General features: G+C 39.5%; 2 protein-coding genes across 4 annotated transcripts in view; one reads left to right on the top strand and one right to left on the bottom strand.

Annotated features, from left to right (window-relative positions):
* The window catches only part of LOC123844820 (NXPE family member 3-like), a 65,730-nt gene that overhangs the window by 31,254 nt on the left and 14,021 nt on the right, over window positions 1-20,455 (bottom strand). For 2 of the 3 annotated variants that reach the window (XM_045875702.3, XM_064593242.1), the window contains exon 3: window positions 10,740-10,800. The exons of the other annotated variant lie outside the window; for it this stretch is intronic. The gene's annotated coding sequence lies outside the window, so the exon portion shown is untranslated. The remainder of the gene's footprint in view (window positions 1-10,739; window positions 10,801-20,455) is intronic. 3 annotated transcript variants of the gene reach the window in all.
* LOC123844821 (large ribosomal subunit protein eL21-like) lies at window positions 16,107-16,808 on the top strand. The gene has a single exon (XM_045875708.3). The coding sequence runs from the start codon at window positions 16,125-16,127 to the stop codon at window positions 16,596-16,598; it is 474 nt and encodes a 157-aa protein (XP_045731664.1). The 5' UTR covers window positions 16,107-16,124; the 3' UTR covers window positions 16,599-16,808.

Raw genomic sequence — 20,455 nt, 5'->3', positions numbered from 1 at the left:
ACTTCTCTTTGCATAATTTTCTGTACAGTTTTGCCTTTTGACTTATGTATATGCAATACCTATTAAAAATTTAAATCTAAAAAGTGCAGTCCCTGAAATTGGGAACATAATGAACAACTCGAAATATTTATCAAATTGCTAACAACCACAAGAGAACAAATTTACTCAGTTCTTTGTACTTGGTTAGGGGGATGCAGTCTAAGGACAAAAAAAGTTTACAAAAGAATATTACAGTTGGTTCAAATCATATAGAGTTCACACTCCGTGACTGGTGGCTATGTCTCACATCTTTTTCAGTCTATCAGCCCCCTTCCTCCATGTGCCCCACCTCCCCATTTGCAATTATTTGTTGAAGAAACCAGATTGTTTTTTTCTGTAGAGTTTCCTATGGTCTGGCTTTTAACATCAGTACTGTTTAACATTTTCTTTCAACTCTGTATTTCCTATAAATTAGTAATTAGATATAGAGGCTTGATCAAATTCAGATTCCATTTGGGGGGGGCAAAGCTTCATAAGTAATGACTGTGCTTCCATCAGGAACCACACTGTCTGGATATCTCTACTTTTTGTGATATGAGCAGCTATTGATGATTACTGACTAATTCTATCAATTCACAAGGAGTTATGAAATGATGATATTCTAGTGTTATCATTCCTTCTTTATTTATTAGCTGGAGTATTGGTATAGAGAGAAATTTCCCCTTGCCAATCATTTGGTTATATAGGAAAGACAGGATAAAAACTTGATTCTTTTCCTTTACTTAACAGTTTTTAAAATAATGAGTTGATTGCCTAAAATTCTCCAAAGTGTTATCATAAATTTGTGGATTTAAACATGTCTGTTGTGTTTCAATCCAGTGCAGCAGTTTTTTTCCTTGTTGATAATCAAATGTCCTTTTTTATTTTTTATTTTTTGGTCCAGTGGAAGCTTCTTCAGGTTGGCTTCTGAGTCCTTTTAATACAACCCTGGTCATCTATAAACAGATCTTTAACTTCATTCAGTGGTTTTACTGTTATTTTTAACAGTGGTATTGTTATTTTAAAATTACTTTTTTTAATATGATAGACTATAGCAAGTAATTGTGAGTTTTTTCAAAAAGTTTTTATTTTAATTCCAGTTAGTTAACATACAGTGTTATATTAGTTTCAGGTGTATAATATAGTGATCCAACAATTCCATACATCACCTGGTGTGCATCACAACAAGTGTGTTCCTTAATCCCCATCACCTATTTCACCCACCTCCCCACCCCTGTCCCTTCTGGTAACCATCAGTTTGTTCTCTATAATTAAGAATCTGGGGCGCCTGGGTGGCTTAGTCGTTAAGCGTCTGCCTTTGGCTCAGGTCATGATCCCAGGGTCCTGGGATCAAGTCCCACATCGGGCTCCCCGCTCTGCAGGAAGCCTGCTTCTCCCTCTCCCACTCCCCCTGCTTGTGTTCCTGCTCTCGCTATGTCTCTCTCTGTCAAATAAATAAATAAATAAATAATCTTAAAAAAAAAAAGAATCTTTTTGTTTGCCTCTCTCTCTTTTTTCCCTTTGCTCATTTGTTTTGTTTCTTAAATTCCACATATGAATGAAATCATATAGTATTTGTCTTTCTCTGACTTATTTTGCTTAGCTTCATACTCTCTAGCTTCATCCATGTCATTCCAAATAGCAAGATTTCATTCCTTTAGTGGCTGATTAATATTCCATTGTATATATAAATACCATATCATCTTTATCCATTCATCTATCCATGGACACTTGAGCTGTTTCCATATCTTGTCTATTGAAAATAATGCTGCTATAAACATGGGAGTGCATGTATCACTCTGAATTAGTGTTTTTCTATTCTTTGGGTAAATACTCAGTAGTGCGATTACTGGATTGTAGGGCAGTTCTATTTTTAACTTTTTGAGGACCCTCCATACTGTTTTCCACAGTGGCTGCACCAGTTTGCATTCCCACCAACAATGCATGAAAGTAATTGTGTTTGTATTGTTAGATTTTCCATGTAAGAGAAATGAGATGTGAATATAAACTCAAATAAGAAAATAAACCACTAACTCTAAAATTAATCTGAAATATCAATATGAATTTGTGATTTTTAGTCTATCTGTGTATCTGTCATCAATCGGCATTCTCTTCTGTCTTTTAAATAACCTAGAAACAATGTTACCCCAATAATCATGAGCACTACAGTGACCAGATATTCATTTCTAATTTCATTCTATTCACTTCTAATTCCATGAATTCTTGGAGAACCAACAAATTCTAGGTCAGGAGCAAAATAGTAAAAAGTGAGCCTGGGATGGGATACCTTGTGCCAGAAATCAAGGAAGCTTTCTAGTGTTGGAGGTATGTCAGAAAGGACACAGGAGTCAATTTGGCAGCAATTGTGAAAATCTGAATATTAGAGAAAAGAATGAGAGGGAATAATTAGAGAAAATGATAATTTTATAAAAGATTGGCTCAATCACACCAAATTGATAAAAATCTATGTATCATACAATGATACCAAAAAAAGATGGTCATTTGCTACCATTTTAAACCGGCTCTTTTCTTTGCAAATTGCTCATTAAAGGGAAACAGTTGAATATTTTCTTGCCTTTCCAGGAGAAGTTATCTTTCAACTAACCTATTAGCTCCAGTTAATGAGAGGAAGCATTATTTTTATAAAAGGCCAGCTGATAACTGTAGAAAGAACAATGGAGTTAGAAAATCACTCTTTTGTGGGTTGCCTGGATGGCTCAGTTGGTTAGGTGTCTGACTCTTGATTTCAGCTCAGGTCATGATCTCAGAGTTGTGAGATCAAGTCCAGTCTGGCTCCGAACTGGCTGGGTGGCATGGAGCCTGCTTAAGAGTCTCTCTTTCCCTGTGCACCATCCCCACAAAAATTTTAAAAAGAAAGAAAATCACCCTTTCTTTTTTTTTTAAGATTTTATGTATTTATTTATTTATTTTTAAGATTTTATTTATTTATTTGACAGAGAGATAGAACAAGTAGGCAGAGAGGCAGGCAGAGGGAGAGGGAGAAGCAGGCTCCCCGCTGAGCAAGGAGCCCAATGCGGGGCTCAATCCCAGGACCCTGGGATCACGACCTGATACAAAGGCAGGCACCCCAAAAATCACCCGTTTGTAACATTTATAAAATGATTGATACAGGAAATCATTATCAGCTGTGTTAAAAATCATTGCCTAATGAGGATTTCTGGAATTCATACAAGGCCAAAATGATACCACTAGATTCCTTTCTGATCCCAAGGGGAAAACAACTGCTGTGGAGGGATCAGGCTTGTATAACCTTATCCAGTGGTCACTCATGGTCATGGTCACTGATGGTAAATAATCAGATACTGATACTCCAAATGTGCTGCAGATAGAATTTACAACATCCCTTTCCAAATGCTTAAGTTAAATCTATCAAGTCTTTAACTCATAATTTATTTTTATAGGGAATACAAGAAATAAAGGACTAACTAAATGTCACCATCAGGAAGCAAGCAGAAATAATCCAGAAGGTGGGACATTTGAGAGGATAACTGGCCCTAACTTTTCCACTAAAAAGGATAAGGAAAAGGAAGAACTAGCCTGGATTTAAAGAAATCAAAGTATTGGGGCACCTGGCTGGCTCAGTTGGTGGAGCATGTGACTCTTGATCTCAGGGTCATCAGTTCAAGCCCCACGTTGCGTATAGAGATCAGAAATAAATAAGCTTTAAAAAAATAAAGAAAGAAATCAAGGGATAAACCACCAGGTCCTGGAATGGATCTTGACTTTGAAAAACAATTGTATGGACTTTTGAAGGACAATGGAATAAATTTGATTATGAACTGTGTATTAGATTTAAGGAATTATTATTTCATTTTGGCAATATTCTGTTTATAAATTATTTATACTGAAATATTTGGGAGTGGGACGTGATGATTCTGCATTTGACTTAAATACTTAAGCATATGAAAATAAAGTAGAAAGGGACAGGTATATGCCACAGGAATGTAATGGAAATAACACTGTTGAGAGAGAAAGTGATTTAGGAGGGAGGGGAAATTGGTAGAGTGATGTCCTTGAACAGGCAAGAGGGGACAAGAACCAGAGGGGAAGTGGAAGGATCAGTCATAGATAAGAGCATACAAAAACAGGTGGGAAGGGTGCCTGGGTGGCTCAGTCGTTAAGCGTCTGCCTTCGGCTCAGGTCATGATCCCAGGGTCCTGGGATGAGTCCCACATCGGGCTCTCCCTGCTCAGCGGGAAGCCTGCTTCTCCCTCTCCCACTCCCCCTGCTTGTGTTCCTATTCTCGCTGTCTCTGTCATATAAATAAATAAAATCTTTAAACAAACAAACAAACAAACAAACAAACAAACAAAACAAAAACAGGTGGGAAGATGGAGAATTCTAGTGCAGGTGCCAGGAAGGAGGTGAGGAAATATGGTTGTGGGAGAGTCTGCAATTCACCTCCAGTTGCTTTGTTTTGTTCAAGAGAATATGTTAGGTCATCTGCTGAGGGTGAGGTCGGGGAAGGTTTCAGGAGAGAGGAGACGCAGGGGAAGCCGTCACCTAGGAGCGGCCCAGTGGAACTAGGGCAGTGACTCTCAGGCTTCCGTGCACATCAGCAGCACCTGGAGGTCTTGTTGAAACAAAGACTTGCTCCTCCCCAGAGTTTCTGACTCAGTAGGTCTGGGGCTAGGCCTGAGAAGCTGCATTTCTAGCAAGCCCCCAGGTGATACTGATGCAGCCCATGTGGGGACCACATTTTGAGAACCACTGTGATTACTGTGCTTCATTAAGGCCCCTTTGAGATGTATGGTCTAGTGTTTCAAGTGAGAACTGTCAGCATGATGGAACGTTTTTCTCCAGGTGTGTTCTGCTGCACAGAGCCAGAGATTATCACCAAAATAATCATATAGGGGGCTCCTTCTCGTCATTCTGGATTCAGCTCAAATGAAACTGTTCAAGAAGCACCTTCTCTGACCTTTTAATCTAACTATCTTCCTCCTCCTTACCATCTTGCACTTCCACATTGTTTTCTCTCACAGAACTTTCCACTGTCTAGAGCTGTATGTATATGTATTTATTTTGTTATGTGTTTCTGGGTCTTTCTGCTAGAGTTCATGCACAACAAAACAGGAATCTTGATTTCTTGTTTTGGTCACTGCTATGTTCCTAGAACCTGGAACAGTGCCTAGACACCAGTGGTTCTCAATAATTATTTATTGACAAAAAATAAGCAGGTGTGAAAAATAAGAAACAAAGGAAGGGAGAGAGAAACAAGGAAAAAACTGACATGATTACAAAAATATAAACACAGTTCATTGATGTCTAAAATTAATGTAATTAAATACATTGGAAAAACGGGAGTCTAGCTAGTTGCTCACCACCCCATTTTCTCTTCCTGAAGACTTTGTTTCCTAAATTCCCTGTGTGGGTTGTGGACATTGGAATTTGGGCAGCAAAAATGTATGACACTTCCATGCCTGGACATAAAACACCCCATATAGGGTGTTGAAAGGGACCTTCATTCTAGAGTCACTACTTAAACAACAGCTGTATGGAAGGCTGCTCCGAAACTGTACTGTACTGTACCCAAACTGACTGTACTTCAGATGAGTTCAAAATAAACTTGTATCAAGTCACTATTGAAATTCCAGTGTTCTTTTTATTACACAAAAAAAGAGGAATGTCAAAAATTGATTCATCAGGAATTACTAGTGTATCAGTTAGAATGCAATGAGGAGAAAGAAACACACAGAATTTAATTTGAACAGGGAAAGTTAATGTAAAGAATTACTAATTATAACAGGGTAAAGAGAATTCTAAACAACACTATAGAGTTGAGGGAGAGAACCTGAATTCTACAATAATTTTTTAGCTTACTATTTGCTCTAAAGTGGTATCCATTCTACTATTTATCCCATCTACTGCGTGTTTTGAAAGAATATTTCCACTTGGAAGGTATCTACTTGGTTCTTTGTAGTATGTAAAGAATTCAAAGTAACATATACATGGATTAAGATAAAACTGATTCCAGGAGGGATCTGAGCTTCCACTCCTCCCTGGAAGCAACATGGCAGACAAGGTGAAGCGAAGAAATGCTAGTTGGCACTGTGCCTCCCTGCCCCTGGTGTCAGTAGGGCAAAGTGTGGAGCTGAACTTCCACCTTCACCCAGTGGCAAAGAGACAGTGAGAGTTGATGCCCCATGGTCACCGGGCTGGCATCAGTAGGGCCCCCAAGACAACTGAATATACACCCCACCTAGATCTGCATGCCACACCTAAACAAGGTGATTGCCTGCTAAAGAGAACAAAGGTAAAATAAGACCCAGAGTGTCAGAACATAATACCCAGAATGTCCAGTAAATGACAGAAAGTCATTCATCATACCAACAGCCAAGATAATCACAACTTGAATGAGAAAAGATCATCATCAGGTGCCAACATCAAGAGTACTCAGGGCGCCTGGGTGGCTCAGATGGTTAAGCGTCTGCCTTCGGCTCAGGTCATGATCCCAGGGTCCTGGGATCGAGTCCCACATCGGGCTCCCGGCTCAGCGGGGAGCCTGCTTCTCCCTCTGACCCTCTCCCCTCTCATGCTGTTTCTCTCTGGCTTGCTCTCTAAAAAATAAATAAAATCTTTAAAAAAAAAGAGTACTCAGATGTTGGAATTATCTGATAAAGATTTTTAAAGCCACCATCATAAGAAATGCTTGAATGGGCCATTATGAACGCTGTATATCTATTAGTACAGCTACAATTTAAAAGATTGATCCTTCCAGGGGCACCTGGGTGGCTCATCAGTTAAGTATCCAACTTTTGATTTCAGCTCAGGTCATGATCTCAGGGTCGTGAGATCAAGCCTTGCATCAGGCTCTGCTCTGGGCATGGATCCTGCTTAAGATTCTCTCTCTCCTCTCCCTCTGCCCCTCTCCCCCTGCTCTCTCTCTCTCTTAAATAAATAAATAAATAAATAAAAGATTGACCCTTCCAAGTGTTGGCAAGGATATAGAGCAACGAGGGCGCCTGGGTGGCTCAGTTGGTTAAGCGACTGCCTTCGGCTCAGGTCATGATCCTGGAGTCCCTGGATCGAGTCCCGCATCGGGCTCCCTGCTCGGCGGGGAGCCTGCTTCTCCCTCTGACCCTCCCCCCTCATGTGCTCTCTCTCTCTCTCATTCTCTCTGTCTCAAATAAATAAATAAAATCTTTAAAAAAAAAAAAAAGGATATAGAGCAACGATAAGTCCTACCCAGTGATGGTGGCAATATAAAATGGTACAACTAATTTGGAGAACATTTTGGCAGTTTCTTAAAAAGTTAAGCATACACCTACCATATGATCTCTAGCCATTCCACTTTAAGGTATTTATTCAAGAGAAATGAAACATATATCCATACAAAGACTTGTGCACAAATATTCATAGCAGCTTTATTTGTAATAGCTAAATTGGAAAGTATCGACAGATGAATGGATAGTCAAGTAATGGTATATCCATACAATGGAATACTACACAGCAGTAAATAGGGAATGAACTATTGCCACATGCAGAAATGTGGATGAATGTCAAAATTATTATGTTGAGCAAAAGAAGCCACACAGAGAAAAGAGTACATATTGTATGGTTACATTTGTATAAAGTTCTAGCAAATGCAAACTAAGCTAAAAAGACAGAAAGAAAATGTGTGGTTGCCTGGGAAGGGAGTGGGAATGGAGGAGTGGGAAGGATTAGGAAGGGCCACAAGGAAACTTTCCTGGTTGGTGGGTATGTTAATGATCTTATTTGTGAAGACTGTTTTCCAGGTGGATGTATATGTTATAACTTATGAAATAGCACACTTTAAATATGTGTTAATGGCTTGTCAATTACACTTCAATAAACTGTTTAAAATAAAGGAGAAACTCCAACTAGCCTAGTGACTGAGGGATGACAGTATGGCAAATTTCTAAACTTTTCAGGAAGACAGGAATGTATCTGAGCTTCCCATCTGAGATGGGAGTTAATATGCTTAGATGGATGTTCTTCAAAATCATGGTAAGCAAGAGCTACAATTAGCTTGTTGCTAACTTTACAACTGAGTTCACAGAGAGTATGATCACTGAACTATGGCTAGCTTTTTCATTCTACTTTCCTCTTCCCCAGATATCTTGGAGATTGGTAATAACTTTGTATGAGGTACTGCGTTCTTGGGACATACTTTTATTCTATATAACTGTTAGAGATGCTAAATGTTTGTTTTTCTTTTCTAAATGGGAGGTAACTCACAGGTCTTGTGATAGTTCTCTGTTTTCCATTGATCTTGACTATTTAGAAAAATGGTATGCACAGAGGATTTGGGGTTTGGATGAATTTAAGTTTGGAGGGGCTGAGGAAACTGCATGCACTGAGCAGAAGTCACTCAGGTTTTAGGATCTAAGAGAACCACAATTTGCTCTACCAGCTGCTGCTCAACAAGGGAAAGAAAGAAAGAGAAGAGAAAAAGAAATTGAGGGGGAGTGTGGGACAAAAGTTTGAATTTCATGTTGTTTACATTACTTTTACTTAAGAGAGTAAATGGGGATTTTATTTATTAACTAAGTGGGGGGACCTTTTTGTATTATCAGAAATTGTATTATTTGAAGGCTTTTTAAAATGCTGTCACTTGAGCTCATTATATAACATCTGGTTACCTAAACTGGAAAGGCAGCTCAACAGTAATAATTATATTCTCCTAGCTCAGAGTCCTTTGCTCACTTGCCCTTGGAAAAGTCCCAGCATCCTGCCCCACCTCTCTATTGAAAATGTAGGAGCCTTGTCTCTCAGAACCCTCCTTGTTCACCTTTTCCTTCATGAGGCTCCAGGTGTCCTGCCCTCTCCCCCACCAGAGCCACTCATAGCACATGGTGTCTCCCAGGTACTCCCCCGACTGCTGAAGTGTGGAGTCCCCCATCATGTGGCCGTGGCCAGCCAGGCAGCCCAGGACGCTGTCAACAGTGGAGGAGTGGTGAGAGCAGGACACCAAGTACCACACATCCCAGGGGTAGAAGCCAGAGGGCTTTGGGCCCAGAATCCCAGGGCAGCATGGGGGCTATGCGGACAGGGCAGTAAGGAAAAAGGAAAAACAGAACAGAGCTAACATTTATAACTTACAAAATGCCAGGCACTCTTTTTTTGTGCTTTATATGTATTATTTCATTTACTCCTTTACAAAATCCATGAAGTACTATACTATTCTTATTTCCATTTAAAAAAGGAACACCATACCATATACAAAATTAATGCAAAATGGATTAAAGACTTAAATGCGAGACCGTAAATCATGAAACTACTAGAATAAAACTTAGGGAAATAGCTTTTTTTTTTTTATAAAGATTTTATTTATTTATTTGACAGAGAGAGACAGCGAGAGCAGGAATACAAGCAGGGGGAGTAGGAGAGGGAGAAGCAGGCCTCCCGCTGAGCAGGGAGCCCGATGCGGGGCTCGATCCCAGGACGCTGGGATCATGACTTGAGCCAAAGGCAGTCGCTCAACCGACTGAGCCACCCAGGCGCCCGGGAAATAGCTTTTTAACATTGGTCTGGGCAATTACTTTTTTGGATATGACACCAAAAGCACAGGCAAAAAAAAGTTTCTGTACAGCAAAGGAAACAACCAACAGAGTGAAAAGGCAACCCATAGAGTGGGAGAAAATATTTGCAAACCGTATCATTGGTAAGGACTTAAGCTCCAAGATATATAAGAAACTCCAACAACTCAATAACAAAAAAACTAATACCCAGTTAGAAAATGGGCTAAGGACTTGAGCAGACATTTCTCCAAAGAAGACATATAAATAGGCAACAGGTATATGAAAAGATGCTCAACATCACTCATCATCAGGAAAATGGAAATCAAAACCACAATATCACCTCACACTTGTCAGGATGACTATTACAAAAAAAAAATACAAACAAACCCCAAACAAAGTGTTGTCAAGGATGTGGGGAAATTGGAACACTTGCAACACTGTTAATAAGAATGAAAAAGTGGTGCAGCTGCTGTGGAATATAGTGTAGATGTCCCCCCCGCAAAATTAAAAATAGAACTACCATATGATCTAGCAATCATACTTATTTTTTTAAGATTTATTAATTTGAGAGCGAGAAAGAGAGAGCATGAACAGGGGGAGGGGCCGAGGGAGAGGGACAGAGAATCCTTAAGCAGACTCCCTGCTGAGCATGAAGCCCCACAGGGGGCTCGATCCCAGGACCCTGAGATCATGACCCGAGCCAAAATCAATAGTTGGCCGTTTAGCCAACTGACACCCAGGGTCCCCTAGAAATCCTACTTCTGAGTATCCAAAATAATTGAAATCAAGATCTTTTTTTTTTTTTTAAGATTTTATTTATTCATCAGAGACAGAGAGAGAGGCAGAGGGAGAAGCAGGCTCCCCACTGAGCAGGGAGCCCGATGCGGGGCTCGATCCCAGGACCCTGGGATCATGACCTGAGCTGAAGGCAGACGCTTAACCATCTGAGCCACCCAGGCGCCCTGAAATCAAGATCTTGAAGAGATATTATCATTCCTATGATAATTGCAGCACTATTCACAGTATTCAAGATGTGGAAATATCCACTGACAGATGAAAGGATAAAGAAAACATGGTATGTATATACAATGGAATATTATTTAGCCTTAAAAAGAAGGAAATTCTGCAATATGAGACAGCATGGATGAACCTTGAGGCCATTATGCTAGGTGAGAGAAGCCAGTCACAGAGAGACAAATATTCCATGATTCTACTTACAGGAGGTATCTAAAATAGTCAAATTCACGGAATTGAAGAGTGGAATGGTGTTTGCCAGGAGCTAGAGAGACAGGAAATGGAGAGTTACTAATCAATGGGCATAAAGTTTTAGTTAAGCAAGATGAGTAAGTTCTAAAGATCTGCTGTACAACATTGTTCCTATAATACTGTGTTGTACATTTTAAAAATTGTTAAGCAGGTAGATCTCACACTGTGTTATCACAATAAAATTTTGAAATAAAAAATAAGTCATTTTCATCAAGACACTATTCATGTGAAAGGCGGGCATGATGTAGAGTTGGAGAAGATATCTGCAACATACACAACAAATGAAGGGGCTTGTAACCAAAATTTATAAAGAATTCCTGCAAATTCATAAGAAACAGACAAATGACCCAATTAAAAATGGGAAGATAACAGGCATTTCACAGTAGAGGAAATTCAAATGATGAATAAATATATGAATAGATGCTCAATGTAATTAGTAAGAAAAGAAAGAAAATTAAAACCACAGTGAAGTACCCCTACATATTCAAAGGAAGGCTAAAACTAAGAGACAGACGATACCAATGTTCATGAGGATGTGAAGCGACCGAATCCCTCACATTATTTTGGTAAGAGAACAAATTGGGAAAACCACTTTGGAAAACTGCTAGGCAATAAGTACCAAAGTTTAACATATAGTATACCTTGGGACTAAGCAATTTAGCTTCTTGGTGTATACCCAACAGAAAGGCATGCATATATATGCACACCAAGAGACTGGACAAGAAGATTTATAGTAGCAATATTTAAAATAGCCAAAAACTGAAACTCAATTGTCTATCAACCATAGAAATGATAAATTCAGGGCACTTGGGTGGCTCAGTTGGTTAAGCGACTGCCTTCGGCTCGGGTCATGATCCTGGAGTCCTGGGATCGAGTCCCGCATCAGGCTCCCTGCTCAGTGGGGAGTCTGCTTCTCCCTCTGACCCTCCCCCTTCTTGTGCTCTCTCTCCCATTCTCTCTCTAATAGTAATAATTTAAAAAAATGATAAATACACTGTTGTATTTTCATGCACTAGAGTACTATGAGATGAAAATGAACACTACAATATAGATGAATCTCACAAAAATATTGAATGAAAGAAGACACATCTTCTTAATGATAAAAAAGAAGACACGCGGGGCACCTGGGTGGCTCAGTCGTTAAGCGTCTGCCTTCGGCTCAGGTCATGATCCCAGGGTCCTGGGATCAAGCCCCGCATCAGGCTCCCTGCTCAGTGGGAAGCCTGCTTCTCCCTCTCCCTCCCCCAGCTTGTGTTCCCTCTCTCCCTGTGTCTCTGTCAAATAAATAAAAATCTTTAAAAAAAAAAAGAAGACATGCATAAAAGAGTACATAATATATTTGTATTTCTATAAAATGCAAAATCAGGCAAAAATAAACTATAATGTTTATATCTGGAAAGAAGAGAGGGTGGTAGTGATGGGGATGAAGGCGTAAAAGGAAGTTTCTGGGGATCCTGGTAATGTCTATTTCTTGACTTGAGTGATGATTACACAGGTGTGTTATCTTTATTTCATTGAGCACTTATGATTTATATTTTTTCATGCATGTTATAGTTCAACTTCTTTTTTTTTAAGATTTTATTTATTTATTTGACAGAGAGAGCGAGCACAAGCGGTGGCGGGGGCAGCAGGCAGAGGCTGAGGGAGAAGCAGGCTCCCCACAGAGCAGGGGGAGCCCGATGTGGGACTCGATCCCAGGATTCTGGGATCATGACCTGAGCCGAAGGCAGTCGCTTAACCATCTGAGCCACCCAGGCGCCCTATAGTTCAACTTTTTTAAAAGGTGTAAAGTTTTGGCTGCTACACCAAGAAGTCTGGCTCTTTCTCATAGTGAAAGGTTACTCTGGAAATGAAATCAACACTTTCCTTGGACCAGATTATTAAGGAATTGGGGTTTCCCTGCCAAACTCCTTCATACTTTTAGAATAAAGACCAATCTTGCCAGATCAACCACTTAAGTGGAACCAGAAATCCATATTTTCATTTGAAAGCCCCTACTGTTTAACTATCAACAACCCATTCAACTGTTTTAAACATGAGTTTAAACGGTCCAAACAAAATGCATCTGTAGCTACATTAAGCCCCAGAACTCCAGTTCTGACTTATGGACAAACAGGGAAATGCCTTCTCTCAGAGATAATTTAGCTTCTTGCCATACCCATGTTTCCAAAAGATACAGCCAATTACCCACTCTTTCCAGACAGGGATTTTTTTTTTTTTTTCCCCTGAATCCTTGCCTTTTTTTTTTTTCCTCTTTTCTAAAAAGCAGGACTGGACACCATGGATTTCCATCTCTTTCTCTCACAATGGGACAGAAAGGAAACACTTTTGAAGGGTGAGGAGATTGGAGAACCATGGGCATTGCTTTTTTTTTCCTCCATAGAATTTTCCTTGAAAAATCTCTTCTGGATTTGTGTTTTGAATTCCCTAATAGACTCTAATACTCAACCACTCACCCTCCTCCTAAGGATGATGTCCCACCCTGCAATGGCTGCCCCTGGAGTCCCACAGGGGCACAGGTAAGGAGATTGAGAGCTGCCCTCAGTCCCCTCACCCAGATTAAAGCATTAATCAATCCAAACCTTAGGTTGCACAATGAGAGAACACAGGAGCCAATGATGAGAGGCAAGCATGTTACTCCCCCAAGCCAGAAGGACAAATCCCACAGTCAGAATCTTGTACCCCGTGAATGGATCCATGACAGCCTAGACTTTTCTCTTAAATATCCAGTATGAACCACGGATCCATGTACAGCATAAAACAATAAAGGTTTAGGGGCGCCTGGGTGGCTCAGTCATTCAGCGTCTTTGGCAGATGCTGAAGGACTGAGCCACCCAGGCACTCCTAGGTCTTCCAACATTAAAGAGTGAGTTAACTTTGGCAACTTTCCAAGAAAGGGCATGGAAATTGTTATGTGGCATAAATGCATGTTCTGCCTGGTACTGCAAACTCTTCCAGGCCCTGTGTCTCTCAAAATCCACCTTTTTAAGTCCTAGTCCCCCATCCCGCACTTCTCAGCCCCTGGAATCATAGAGTCTCACTTTCTGTGCTTTGGAACCAATACAGCTTCCTGTAAGCAGGCAGATTCCATTCTGGGGTGCCAAGAACCCTCTACCCCCACCCCAGGCCTTTGCATGAAGTCTGGCTTACACATCTGAGGACTTACTTTTTTCACAACTGTTTTAGGTAATAATTCACCATATCCAAAAGCCATCAGTGAGAGAATTTACATTTTGTCATTCACTTTAAATTTTCACAAAATGTATTTGGTGTTCATTGTAGTTGTTTTATTGATATATTATGACTCTATAATGGGAAGACTTTGGGATGACAAATTCCCACTGTAGGAAAAGGGTATCTATCTGAGAGCATCAGAGTGGATTATTCCAGAGGACAATGATTAGCAAGAATAACAGATATAAAGGCAGCTACCACTCCTAGGGCTGAGTTCCAAACCTTTTGGAGAGGACTCAAGTCATGGCCCACTGAATGGCAGAGAAGTCACTGTGGTGTCACAGCAGCGGAACTTGCTATAAACCTACCTTCTGGAACCTCCTGGAAATCAGTGCTTTAAGGTGTTAGTGAGAGATGTTCAAGGGGAATACCAGGTGAATGCAAAACACTGCACCCAGCCGAGCCCAGTCACTAGGAATACACGAAACCCACAGTGCAGGGCGCCTGGGTGGCTCAGTTGGTTAAGCGACTGCCTTCGGCTCAGATCATGGTCCTGGAGTCCCGGGATCGAGTCCCGCATCGGGCTCCCTGCTCGGCAGGGAGTCTGCTTCTCCCTCTGACCCTCCTCCCTCTCATGCTCTCTGTCTCTCGTTCTCTGTCTCAAATAAATAAATAAAATCTTAAAAAAAAAAAAAAAGAAAGAAAGAAACCCACAGTGCACTCATCCAGAGCATTTTCTAGCTACCTCAGCTCCCTGGATGTGTTATGAGCCCCACCCACCCAGATCTCCTGTCGCAGCTTTGTCCCATTTTAGATTTCCTCTTTGGTCACTTTACAATTCTGAAGCTGCAACTTTTCCAGTGCCCACTTCCACAAGCAAATTTCAGGTCTTTTTCAATATAAAGTGCCATATTTGTTGTAGTATTTATGTATTTCACAAATGGGTATGAAGTGTGAAATCACACTATTGTTTTAGTAGGTTCATATCTTTTTTTTTAATGCGTCACTGACAGTTTTTGAGGATTATGCCCCTAATCCCATTTTTCCCATAAGCCCCATGGTTTTCACTGTGTGATTTAGTGGTTTTTAGGAATGCATATGTGGTGTTATTGCAGAACTGACTGTATATACAACTCTAGGCTAAAACATTTTAAAAATCTCGGTGAAATGGGTGATTTTCTAGGAAATTTTCAAAACTGATGTAAGAAGAAGTTAAAATCCTTAACTGATCACAAATCACAAAGGAGCTTTTTTTAGGTTATCAACAATATACTACCAAGAAAGATGTCTAATTGGCTTTGAGGGTAAATTCTTTCAAATGCTCTAGAAATAAATCATTTATATACTGTATAAATGCTGCCGAACACTGGGAAAAATGGAATGTCTCCCAATTCATTTTATGAAACTAACAGAAACCTGGACACCGACTCCTGGCTAACATACACAACATAAAAAAAAATTCAAAACCTCCTATCAATCTCACTTAAAAGTACAGATGTAACGATTGTAAACAAAATATAAGCAAATCAGATTCAACCACATTTTTAAAGGATCATAATGATGCTGTGCCCAATTTGGATTTATCACAGGAGAACTAGTTAAACATTAGGAAATCTATTAATATAGTTCATTGTATAAATAGGAGAAAGGACAATTCAAATAGGTACAAAACCAGTATTCTGTGAAATTAAACATTCAATAATTATTTTAATGAACAAAAGCTCTAGAAAAGTAGGAATAGATTAAGTATTTCTATATCAGGAAAAAAATTTAAATCTATCTCAAACCAACAGCTAATATCAAAAGATAAAATGTAAAACACCAAAAATTTTCCTGTTAAGTAACATGGTACTATTACTATAATACTAGAATTATAAAGTGCTTACTAAGTAAAGTACCAGCCAATATTCCAAGAATTTTACATTCAGTAGTTAAATCCTCAGAACAAACCTATGATGGAACTATGCTCAAGGTTACACAGTAGGGCATAAACAAAGTTTCTGTTATTCACAGATGATATCGTTACCTAGAAACCCAAGGCAAGCACCTGAAAAATTGCTGGAATCAATTATAATTCAGTAACATAGCTGGTTATAAAATATTTAAACAAAAACTAATAGCTTCCTTTCAGCTGGAGCGGCCATCTTTCAGTAATTCGCCAAAATGATCAACATAAAGGGAAAGAGGAGAGGTACCCACTATATGTTCTCTAGACCTTTTAGAAAACATGGAGTTGTTCCTTTGGCCACATACATGCGAATCTATAAGAAAGGTGATATTGTGGACGTAAAGGGAAGGGGCACTGTTCAAAAAGGAATGCCCCACAAATGTTACCATGGCAAAACTGGAAGAGTCTACAAAGTTACTCAGCATGCTGCTGGCATTGTTGTAAACAAACAAGTTAAGCACAAGATTCTTGCCAAAAGAATTAATGTACGCATTGAGCATATTAAACACTCAAAGAGCCGAGATAGCTTCCTGAAGCGTGTGAAGGAAAATGATCAGAAAAAGAAGGAAGCCAAAGAGAAAGGTACTTGGGTTCAACTGAAGCACCAGCCTGCCCCACCAAAAGAAGCACACTTTGTGAGAACCAATGGAAAGAAAGGAGCCCGAACTGCTGGAACCCATTCTCTATGAATTCATGGCATGATAAATGTAAAGAAAATAAAAGACCTCAAGACTGTAAAAATGTTTCTCTTAATTGAGTAGAAGTGTGGTGTCCTTTCCCCCCAAAAAATATTTAAAGCAAACTTTGTGTCCTAATTCATTGGGTGATGTCCTTATTCAAACTTAGTGGCTTTTTTCTTGCTGAAAGAGTGAGGTGGTTTATTATAGAACAATATACTCAATTAGTTAGGAAACTGCCAGATACTACTTTAAAAATATTTATAGTTGGAAAATAGTCCCTCCAAATCCCTAAGAAAAAAGAATTTTAAAAATATGTGAAAGGTTATCTGTCGCATTGCATTTAAGCTCAGGGAAAGTTGAGTTTTTTTTGTTTTTTTGTTTTTTTTAAAGATTTTATTTATTTATTTGAGAGAGAGAATGAGAGAGAGAGAGAGAGAGAGAGCGTGAGAGGGGGAGGGTCAGAGGGAGAAGCAGACTCCCTGCCGAGCAGGGAGCCCGATGTGGGACTTGATCCGGGACTCCAGGATCATGACCTGAGCCGAAGGCAGTCGCTTAACCGACTGAGCCACCCAGGCGCCCAGGGAAAGTTGACTTCTTGTAATTGTATCCTGTCTTAAATAGCTGTGTTTTAAGGATAAAAAACTTGCCTTTGAAGCCTACTATTTAAAAACAGATGGTTTAAAGCACTGTCTGGTTCCTACTAAATTGTTTTCCCTGTCATTTCCTGTTACGGTTTTCCTGTATGGTGCTCTAGCTCTTAGGAAAAATGTATTTCTTGGAATTGCTCTTTCTTGCCCCAGTTCCTTTATACTTGTCTTTGCTGAAATACCTACACTTTAAGTTGGTGAAAACAAAACAAAACAAAAACTAATAGCTTTTCCATATACTTTCCCACATACTAGCAATGATTAGTCACCAAAGTTTCAACAGAAATGAATTTTTAATTTTCTGGGAATAAAGTGATAAAAGTATAATATGTATATGAATTTAACTTCAAAACTTTACTAAATGACATGGAAAAAGTTAAATAGAGAGATGTATCATGTTCTTGGACAGGAATACACAGTATTGTAAATACCTTCATTCTCTCAAAATTAATTTATAAACTTAATGCAATTATGAGTAAAATTCCAAAGGGGTATTTCTTTCTTTTTTTTTTTAATTTTATTATGTTATGTTAGTCACCATACAATACATCATTGGTTTTTGATGTGGTGATCCACGATCCATTGTTTTTGTATAACACCCAGTGCTCCATGCAGTACGTGCCCTCCCTAATACCCATCACCGGGCTAACCAATCCCCCCTCCGCTCTCCCCTCTAAAACCCTGTTTGTTTCTCAGAGTCCATAGTCTCTCATGGTTCATCTCTCCCTCCAATTCCCCCCTCCCCATTTTTCCCTTCCTTCTCCTAATGTCCTCCATGTTATTCCTTATGTTCCACAAATAAGTGAAACCATATGATAATTGACTTTCTCTGCTTGACTTATTTCACTTAGCATAATCTCCTCCAGTCCCATCCATATTGATGTAAAAGTTGGGTATTCATCTTTTCTGATGGCTGAGTAATATTCCATTGTATATATGGACCACATCTTCTTTATCCATTCATCTGTTGAAGGGCATCTGGGCTCTTTCTACAGTTTGGCTATTGCGGACACTGCTGCTGTGAACATTGGGGTGCATATGGCCCTTCTTTTCACTACATCTGTGTCTTTGGGGTAAATACCCAGTAGTGCAATTGCTGGGTCATAGGGTGGCTCTATTTTTAAATTTTTGAGGCACCTCCACACTGTTTTCCAAAGTGGCTGTACCAACTTGCATTCCCACCAACAGTGTAAGAGGGTTCCCCTTTCTCCACAACCTCTCCAACATTTGTTGTTTCTTTCCCTGTCCACATCTGCCATTCTAACTGGTGTAAGGTGGTATCTCAGTATGGTTTTGATTTGGATTTCCCTGATGGCTAATGATGATGAACATTTTTTCATGTGTCTGTTAGCCATTTGTATATCTTCTTCAGAGAAGTGTCTTTTCATATCTTCTGCCCACTTTTTGACTTGATTATTTGTTTTTTGGGTGTTGAGTTTGAGAAGTTCTTTATAGATCTTGGACACCAGCCCTTTATCTGTATTGTCATTTGCAAATATCTTCTCCCATTCTGTGGGTTGCCTCTTTGTTTTGTTGACTGTTTCCTTTGCTGTGCAGAAGCTTTTTATCTTGATCAAGTCCCAAAAGTTCATTTTTGCTTTTGTTTCACTAGCTTTTGGATATGTATCTTGAAAGAAGTTGCTGTGAGTGATGTCAAAGAGGTTACTGCCTATGTTCTCCTCTAGGATTTTGATGGATTCCTGTCTCACATTGAAGTCTTTCATCCACTTTGAGTTTATCTTTGTGAATGGTGTTAGAGAATGGTCCAGTTTCATTCTTCTGCATGTGGCAGTCCAATTTTCCCAGCACCATTTATTGAAGAGACTGTCTTTTTTCCATTGCATGTCTTTTCCTGCTTTGTCAAAGATTATTTGACCATAGAGTTGAGGGTCCATACCTGGGTTCTCTATTCTGTTCCATTGGTCTATATGTCTGTTTTTGTGCCAGTACCATGCTGTCTTGGTGATCACAGCTTTGTAATATAGCTTGAAATCAGGCAACGTGATGCCCCCAGCTTTGTTTTTCTATTTCAACACTTCCTTGGCGATTTCGGGGTCTTTCCTGATTCCATATAAATTTTAGGATTGCTTGTTCCAACACTTTGAAAAATGTCATTGGAATTTTGATCGGGATGGCATTGAAAGTATAGATTGCTCTGGGTAGCATAGACATTTTAACAATGTTTATTCTTCCGATCCATGAGCATGGAATATTTTTCCATATTTTTGTGTCTTCTTCAATTTCTTTCATGAGTGTTTTGTAGTTCCTAGAGTATAGATCCTTTACCTCTTTGGTTAGGATTATTCCGAGGTATCTTATGGTTTTTGACGCTATTGTAAATGGAATTGTTTCTCTAATTTCTCTTTCTACAGTTGCGTTGTTAGTGTGTAAGAAAGCAACTGATTTCTGTGCATTGATTTTGTATCCTGCCACATTACTGAATTGCTGTATGAGTTCTAGTAATTTGGGGGTGGAGTCTTTTGGGTTTTCCACATAAGGTATCATGTCGTCTGCGAAAAGAGAGAGTTTGACTTCTTCTTTGCCAATTTGAATACCTTTTATTTCTTTTTGTTGTCTGATTGCTGTTGCTAGGACTTCTAGTACTATGTTGAACAATAGTGGTGAGAGTGGGCATCCTTGACGTGTTCCTGATTCCAAAGGGGTATTTCTTAAATATAATTTTTAATATTTTATTTTTAAAAAATTTTGGGGGGCGCCTGGGTGGCTCAGTCGGTTAAACATCCTCCTTGGGCTCAGGTCATGATCCCAGGGTCCTGGGATAGAGCTCCATGTCAGGCTTGCTCAGCGGGGAGTGCTTCTCCCTCCCCCTCTGCCCCTCCCCCTTTCTCATGCGCACATGCGCGTTCTCTCTCAAATAAATAAAATCTTTTTAAAAATTAAATAAAAATAAATTTTTTAAATTTAAATTCAATTTAGTTAACATATAATGGATTATTAGTTTCAGGGGTAGAATTTAGTGATTCATTAGTGGCATATAACACCCAGTGCTCATTACATCAAGTGCCTTTCTTAATGCCCATCACCCAATTACCCCATCCCTTTCCCCACATCCCCTCCAGCAACCCTCAGTTTATTTCCTATAGTTAAGAGTCTCTTATGGTTTGCCTCCCTCTCTGTTTTTATCTTATTTTATTTTTCCTTCCCTTCCCCTATTTTCATCTGTTTTGTTTGTTTTTTAAATTCCACATACGAGTGAAA

Source organism: Mirounga angustirostris, unplaced genomic scaffold (genome assembly GCF_029215605.1).
Source record: "Mirounga angustirostris isolate CCGP_5_RB_7025 unplaced genomic scaffold, mMirAng1.0.hap1 SCAF_5, whole genome shotgun sequence".
In the NCBI taxonomy this organism is placed as follows: domain Eukaryota; kingdom Metazoa; phylum Chordata; class Mammalia; order Carnivora; family Phocidae; genus Mirounga; species Mirounga angustirostris.
The sequence above is the reverse complement of the archived record's forward strand: the minus strand, read 5'-3'. Positions and strand labels throughout refer to the sequence as shown.